Source organism: Camelina sativa, chromosome 11, assembly GCF_000633955.1.
Source record: "Camelina sativa cultivar DH55 chromosome 11, Cs, whole genome shotgun sequence".
Taxonomy (NCBI): domain Eukaryota; kingdom Viridiplantae; phylum Streptophyta; class Magnoliopsida; order Brassicales; family Brassicaceae; genus Camelina; species Camelina sativa.
In genome coordinates, this window is record NC_025695.1 from 30,767,865 (window position 1) to 30,775,632 (window position 7,768).

At 38.4% G+C, this 7,768-nt stretch overlaps 3 protein-coding genes across 4 annotated transcripts in view; all 3 read left to right on the forward strand.

Moving 5' to 3' along the window:
- Window positions 1-2,862, forward strand: part of LOC104724741 — a 5,275-nt gene extending 2,413 nt beyond the window's left edge. For both annotated transcript variants that reach the window (XM_019232219.1, XM_019232220.1), the window contains exons 4-11: window positions 137-180; window positions 266-380; window positions 465-552; window positions 711-1,306; window positions 1,399-1,649; window positions 1,839-1,946; window positions 2,073-2,345; window positions 2,488-2,862. In XM_019232219.1, coding sequence (XP_019087764.1) covers window positions 796-1,306; window positions 1,399-1,649; window positions 1,839-1,946; window positions 2,073-2,345; window positions 2,488-2,574 — 1,230 coding nt within the window. In that variant the 5' untranslated portion in view covers window positions 137-180; window positions 266-380; window positions 465-552; window positions 711-795 and the 3' untranslated portion in view covers window positions 2,575-2,862. The remainder of the gene's footprint in view (window positions 1-136; window positions 181-265; window positions 381-464; window positions 553-710; window positions 1,307-1,398; window positions 1,650-1,838; window positions 1,947-2,072; window positions 2,346-2,487) is intronic.
- LOC109127382 lies at window positions 3,290-5,608 on the forward strand. Its single transcript, XM_019232011.1, has 9 exons — window positions 3,290-3,512; window positions 3,824-3,867; window positions 3,956-4,061; window positions 4,141-4,228; window positions 4,362-4,660; window positions 4,745-5,077; window positions 5,159-5,323; window positions 5,443-5,491; window positions 5,605-5,608. Exons 1-9 carry the CDS (start codon window positions 3,290-3,292, stop codon window positions 5,606-5,608), a joined length of 1,311 nt encoding a protein of 436 aa, XP_019087556.1.
- Window positions 5,165-7,613, forward strand: LOC104724742. Its single transcript, XM_019232217.1, has 8 exons — window positions 5,165-5,323; window positions 5,443-5,635; window positions 5,711-6,159; window positions 6,246-6,329; window positions 6,408-6,505; window positions 6,695-6,808; window positions 6,904-7,233; window positions 7,319-7,613. The coding sequence occupies exons 2-8, from the start codon at window positions 5,610-5,612 to the stop codon at window positions 7,562-7,564; spliced, it is 1,347 nt and encodes a 448-aa protein (XP_019087762.1). The 5' UTR covers window positions 5,165-5,323; window positions 5,443-5,609; the 3' UTR covers window positions 7,565-7,613.

Below are 7,768 nucleotides of genomic sequence, written 5' to 3' on the forward strand. Positions count from 1 at the left end.
ATTGGTAAAGTGGCTAGATGTTTCTTTGAATCTGGTTCAACATCCATGAATTTTGTTGGCTTCTGGATTACCTTTGCCTCATGATTCTTTCCCCTCTAGTTGATTTTTGACAATGTTGCTTTGATAACTTTTCCAGATGGTATTCAGCAAGTTAAGAGCAACCAAGATGAGAAGAAAGAGGTTTGTGTGTACTAAATAGATTGTTCAGTGAATCCTAATGTAAAGCATGACCCTTTTTGTGTCCTATTCCAATTATTTTTCTCAGACCAAAGACACATCGGAGTCTCAAAGTGTTGGTAGTAGCAACCAGAATCGTGAATTGAGTAATGACGGTGATAATCATGTTGATCAAGGTGGCGGAAACAAGTCTAACTCAGATGGTAATGAGAACTTATCTTTTCTTGTGAAAATAGTGGTTCTGTATCTCAAACAAATGTCTAAAGTTACCAATGGGTTTGGCTCAGAGACGAGTAATGTGAAAGGAATTCGTTATCCTGTGGCTGGTTCATCTACTACAGCCGGTATTCTTGGTTCTGGTCCTTCATTGAACAGGTTCTCTTCATGTCTTCCTTCCTTTAATCTCTCTCTTTGTAAATGCCTTAATATTTTCACCTGATATATATGATAACTGATGAAGTGGCATAAAATTATTGACAAGTTTACCTTAACTAACTAGCTTCTAACATTACACGCTATCTGTGTCTTTGCAGTTCAGGTGAAGCAGTTTCTTCGTTATCTGTGCCATCGTCTAGGTTAATATCTGCTTGGGAATATGGTACCTCTGGTCATAGAACAATGGCTGATGTTGTGAAGATGGGTATAGCTTCATTAAAAGAGAGTGTGAGGAAAGGTCCTGTCAAGGATGATTGTCACTTACGTGAGAGGCCAGATGAGTCTGCTGCTAGAAGAGATGAGTCTACTTCGGTATCCAACCAAAACTTGCATGAAAGTTTTTCTTATTTCTCTAACTCACTTTCTGAGTTTGGTGCTGGAAGAATTCAACGTCGAGGGTCTGCATTGGTATCGAACCAAAACTTGTGGGATAACAGAGTTACTCATCCATTGTCTACCTCATATGATGCTAAAAGAGAAGAAGAATTTCTCAAGTTTACTCCAGAATTTATCCTAAAAGTCCACATTGACGATGTTGCTACTAGAGAAGATCAACTTCGAGAGTCTACTTCACTATCCAACCAAAACTTTCACGATGAAGACAATGGAGGCTCGCGGTTGTTGTGTGACAAATACAATAATAAAAATGATGAGACTTACCAAGAGCAAAGACGTTCATTTGAGCACAATCAAAGTGAGATTTTTTTTCTCTTCTGAAACTTGATAGTGCGTTGTTTTCTTTTCCTGATAGTGTGTTGTTTCATGCTCCTTTTGTTCCTAATTCAGCCGAAGGTCTATCAGCGTCTATGGACACCAATCTACAGCAGCTCTCAATAGAGAATGATAAGCCGGAAACATCGGTTAAAGGGTTACAACATGTGCAATGTGGTAGTTTTGGTTCTGGGATGAATGGATCCGCCCAACCCAGCAGTCTCCCATCAGGACTCTTGAATGATGATGACTCAGAAGATATATCCGGTTCTGTGGTGTCTCCTTTAAGTCTTCAGATGCAGAATATTAATACAATCCCCACTGTGGTAACAAAAACTGTCAACTTTTTACTATTTATTCTGTTGCATCTTTTCACAATTTCACCAGCTAAATCTTGTGCTCTATAAGAATCCTAATTTCTCTGAATTGAAACCAATACTTCTCTTGTGTCATAGTATTAGAGATTTCTTCTTCTTAAATCTGCATCTTTTTTGTTTGTTTGTCATCTGTCATAGCGTCAACAAGCATACACAAAGGAAACAGATCCTCAGGCTTCTCCTCTCAATCAGTCAATGCCTACGACATCTTCACTTGATCCCAGGCTATCAGTTTCCATGACCGAGGTAACTCATATTCTCATAAGGCACCTATCTTTTTTCTAATTTTAAGCAACTTCTCTTGACTTCTGTAATTTATATATAGTATGGTTTTCATTTAATGGTGATATGATGACCTATGCATACTCTCAGCCAACACAGAATGACACCTACGACATGTCACCATCAGCATTTCATAAACATGGTGGTCGTAACAACAACAGTTACCATCTAAGATCCTCAACTGTACCACTTTCTCACTACAGCAACAGTGTTCTTTCTCCATCTGCTGTCGCTGTTCCTTCCGCTCACAGTTCCACTAATGGTTTTGGCATGTCGAGCGATACCGCTGCAAACTCGATGTGTGGGTATGAAGATGTCCTCAGCTCAGAATTTAGCAATCACTTGGCAACACTTCAGCATCAGGTAATAAATAAGCCCATCACACATCTCTCGTAGGGGGTGTGAGCATTTGAAATTTTTGTTTCGTTCAGCTTTTCTCGGTTTAATTTGATGAGCTTTATACGAAATTTGAACCGGTATATTCTTTCTTGTGGTTCTATCTCAGAATGGGACCTCAAATATGTGGACTCCTCAAGGACTCAACGACTCAGGAAACAGCTTATTCTCGGGTCCTCAGGATCAGCAGTCATAGAGTTTCAGACATAGCCAAGAGCAACAAGGGCAAGAATAAGAGCAGCCTTATGAAGATGAAAGCAGTCGTTACGGACCAAGGAAACAAATAGAAGAGACCGTGGCGAAGAAACAACTGCTAATGGATTTGCTTTTCTTAAATCCTAGCTAACCCCTTTTTTGTGCCTTAGCCTTAGAAAATCTGAAAGAACGTTTCTGCTTTTACTAGTTAGGTTCGGCTTCTTTCTTGCCATCATTTTTTTACTTTCAATGTAAATAATCAAAATATTGTATACACAAGAAAGATAAATATTACCGAATGAGAATAAATGTTGAATCTCTTAGAAATTCTATTTTTTTATTCTGATTCTGAAAATAAGCCATTTTGGCTACGAAAAAGTGTATTTTTTTGGTATGCAAAAAATTTGTGTATTTTTTTTGGAAATCGAAAAATAATTTGGTTTATTTTTATGGAATTTACACGTAATACTTTCGGAAGTAGTGTTTTCTATTTCCAAATTTTGAAAATTTTGTTTCCTTCCCCCAAAACCATTATTATCAAGAGCCCAAACAATTGAAAGAGAGACAGAGGGAAAGAAAAAAGGGTTTCTTGATTACAACTTGAAAGCCGAAGACAAAGACAAAGATCATCCTTTTCGCTCTTTCCTCTTTGTGTTGGTTGATAGTGAAGGTTTAGAGAAATCGTAAGGTCGACGAAGGTTCTTGTTCAGTCAGAAATGGGTTCTTCATCTTCCGGCAAAATTAAGAAAGGACGGAGAAATAAAGAAGCAGAAGACGACGACAGTAATAACGTTAACGCAGATGCAATTCCGAAGAGTTCGAGAGAGATTGTAAAGAACATGAAGGAAGTCGTGAATCACTGCGAACAAGAGATTTACGCAATGCTTCTTGAATGCAATATGGACGCTGACGAAGCTATTACTCGTCTTCTTTCTCAAGGTTTCTTCCTTAAAGATCCTCCCTTTTTCTTGTTTTCTGGGTTTTTATAAGCTTTAAAGTTGTTTGGTTGAAAGTGGAAGAACGAAGGTGAAAGAAAACAGAACAAAGCTTGTTTCTTTTTCCCTCTGATTGGTATGTATCTTGAGTTTTAAGGGAATTGAACTTGTGATTAGCCTAGATTGTTACTTCTGCATCTATGCTTCTGCCATAATTGGTGTGGTTTGTGTTCAACATCCATGAAAAGTTCTGCGTCTGAGTTATCTTTGCCTCTAAATTGAATTCTGAAAATGTTACTTTGATTACTTTTCCAGATAGTTTCCAGGAAGTAAAGAGTAAACGAGACAAGAAGAAAAAGGTTTGTGTGAAGTATATATAGATTGTTCTGTGATTCCTAATGTTAAAGCTTGAACCTTTGTAAGTCCTGTTCCACTTATTTTTCCCAGACCAAGGATAGATCGGATTCTCAAAGATTTTGCAGTAGCAACCAGAATTGTGAATTGAGGAATGGCGATGATGATTATGTTGGTGGAAACAAGTTTAACTCAGATGGTAATTAGATGCATAAAACTTGGTACTACTGGTTCTATATCTTAGCAACTGTCTAAACTTCTCAATGGGTTTGGTTCAGAGAGGAGTGATGTGCAAAGAATTCCTAATCATTTGGCTCGTTCATCTACTACAGCCGGTATTCTTGGTCCTGGTCCTCCATTGAACAGGTTTAATCGCTTGTAAATGCCTTAACTTTGTCAATTGATGGCATGAAAGTTAATGACAGCTTTACCTTCAATATCTCTGTCTTTACAGTGATGTATCAAATGTTGAAACTAATTAGAGAGTACCATCTTCTAGGTTAATATCTGCTTTGGGATGTGGTAGCTCTAGCCAGAATGGTTTAGGTTCATTGAAAGAGAGTGTAACTAAAGCTCCTGTCGAGGATGGTTTTATCTTACCTAAGAAGTCAGTTGTTCCTAATCCATTTTCTAACTCATTTATTGAGTCTGCTGCTAGAAGAGATCAACTTCAAGAGTCTGCTTCGGCATCAAACCAAAACTTGCACGATGGTGGTTCACATTTGTTGTGTAACAATTACAATAACAAAAATGATGAGACTTGCCAAGTGCAAAAATGTTCTTTTGAGCATAATCAAAGTAAGATTATTTTTCTTTTCTGAAACCTGCTATGTTATCTTTTACTGATACTGTTATTTCATACTCCATTTGTTCTTATTTCAGCTAAAGATCCATCGGCGTTTGTTAACAGTGACCAATGTAACGAGTTACAGCATTTGAGATTTGGTTGTTATGGTTCTGGCAAACCCAGCGGTCTCCTATCACAGTTCTTGAATGATGACTCAGACGGTGGCTCACAGTTGTTGTGTGACAATTACAATAACAAAGATGATGAGTCTGCTGCTAGAAGAGATCAACTTCCAGAGTCTGCTTCGGTATCTAACAAAAACTTTCGCGATGGTGAAGCTGGTGGCTCACATTTTTTGTGTGACAATTACAATAACAAAGATGATGAGCCTTGCCGACTGCAAAAATGTTCTTTTGAGCACAATCAAAGTGAGATTATTTTTCTCTTCTGAAACCTGCTATTTTATCTTTTGATACTGTTATTTCATAGTCCATTTGTTCCTATTTCAGCCAAAGATCCATCGGCGGTCGTTAATCCCGACCAATGTAACGAGTTACAGCATTTGAGATTTGGTTGTTTTGGTTCTGGTAAACCCAGCGGTCTCCCATCACAGTTCTTGAATGAAGACTCAGAAGATATATCCGATTTTAGAGACAGTGGCTCGCAGTTGTTGTGTAAGTTCAAAGATTTTCTTTTGAGCACAATCAGAGTGAGATTATTTTTCTCTTTTGAAACCTGCTATGTTATCTTTTTCTGATACTGTTGTATCATGTTCCATTTGTTCCTATTTCAGCCAAAGATCCATCGGTGCCTGTTAATTCAGACCAATGTATTATTAACCAGTTAGAGCATTTGAGATTTGGTTGTTTTTCTGGGATAAATGGATCTGGCAAACCCAGCGGTCTCCCATCAAAGTTCTTGAATAATGACTCAGAAGATATATCTGATTCTGCAGATGATATGTCCCACAAAAACCTGAACCCAAAGTAAGCCTTTAAAAATTTGCTCTACTAGCTTGATCTGTTTTAATGATCTTAATGATCTCGTAAACTTTTTCACAGAGATAGTTTTCAGCAAGGTAATAAGAGCAAAGGAGATAAGAAGAAAGAGAATGTCTCAAATGGTGAAACTAAGAGCGTGCCAATAAGCTCGGGTGAAGCAGTTACTTCGTTATCTGTACCATCTTCTAGGTATCAATCTGCTTGGGGTTTTGATACCTATTGCCAGGAAACAGTGGCTGATGTTGTCCAGATGGGTTTAGCTTCATCACAAGAGAATGTAACAAATGCACTTGAGAAGAAGCCAGATGTTCCTAATCCACTCTCTAACTCATTTAGTGAGTCTACTGCTAAAAGAGATCAACTTCAGGAGTCTGCTTTCATATCCAACCAGAACTTTGGCGATGACATTGACGACTATGGAGGCTCACGGTTGTTTCGTGACAAGTGCAATAACAAAAATGATGATGAGACTTACCAAGAGCAAAGACGTTCATTTGAGCACAATCAAAGTGGGGTTCTTTCTCTCTTCAGAAACCTGCTATGTTTTCTTTTCCTGATACTGTGTTGTCTCATGTTTCATTTGTTCCTATCTCAGCCAAAGATCCATCGGCGTCTGTTCAGACCAAGTTAATCCAGTCTGCAGCATTTGTTAAAGAGTTACTGCAATTTCACGGAGATGGTGAGTTCCATTCGTCCTCAAACTGTGATCATACAGAACCTACTCAAGAAAATCAGTACACGTCTTCATCTATTACAGATTTCACATTTGATAATAGTCAGCTGTTCACTCCTGTGATGGCTCCTTCAGAACGAAGTCTTCAGATGCAAAATGCTAATACCTTCCCCAACGCTATGGTAACAGAATAACTTCTAACTTTATTGCTCATTCAACTGCATCTTCATTCACAACTTCTCAAGCTATATTTTGTGTTCTATAAGAATCCTAGCTAGTTTCTCTGAATCAAACCTATACTTCCATTTATGTCATAGTATTAGATACTCTTCAGCTTAAATCTGTGCTTCTTTTGCCCATATGTGTTGTAGCATCAACAAGCATACACGAGGGAACTGAATCCATGGTACTCGGCTTCTCCAATCAATCAGTCAATGCCTACTGCATCTTCACTTGGTCGTAGGCTATCAGTTTCCAGGACCGAGGTAACTCTATTTCTCAAAAAGAACCAATATTTTTTCATCTTTAAACGACTTTTCTTGATCAGGCACTACTAATCGCTTCTATCATTGAACCATAGATGAATCAACAAACCATGAACCACCACCTTTACTCTCAGCCTAATGTTCCTTCAGGGCATTATGGTCATATGATGAACTATCCTTGCCCTCTGCCAATACAGAATGATACCTACGACATGCCAACACCAGCATTTCCGCAACATGGTGGTAGTAACAACAACGCCTACCATCAGCACTCTTTAGTTCCTCTGTACAGAACCAGTGATCTGCGTCAACCAGCTGTCACTCCTGTTCCTTCCACCCGCAGTTCTGCTTACGGTTCCACTAATGATTCGGCTTACGATTCTGCTTACGGTTTTGGCAACCACTTGTCATCACTTCAGCATCAGGTAGAATCACATCTCTCTCGGTTTAATTGGTTTGGAGAATTTTATAACCAGAACTTGTGTTTCTTATTTGTGGTTTGACCTTTAGAATGGGAACTCGAACATGTGGATTCCTGAAGGACACAACGACTCAGGAAGGAATTATTGCAGCAGCGTATTCCCGGGTCAGCAGTCACTGAGTTTCAGACATAACCAACAACAAGTAGAACCAGAGGAGCCTTATAGATTTGAAAGAAGCAGACGTTACTATGCATCTCTGGACCAACAAAACAATAGAAGAGGAGACCCATCTAACCAAACCCAACAACAGCAACCGCCAAGAAACAACAACTAATCATAAGAATCGACCAATCAAAGCTTCTTACACTTCTGATACGTTTTACACTGACGACTTCTTATAATGCTTTCTGCTTTTACTAACCATTCTTTGTTAGTATAAGTTACTTATTGTTAATATGCCTTACGCCCTTAACCATACAAAAGCTCAAATAACGTTTTCTAACTTTTACTACATTCTTTTTTTTTTTTTTTTTTTTTT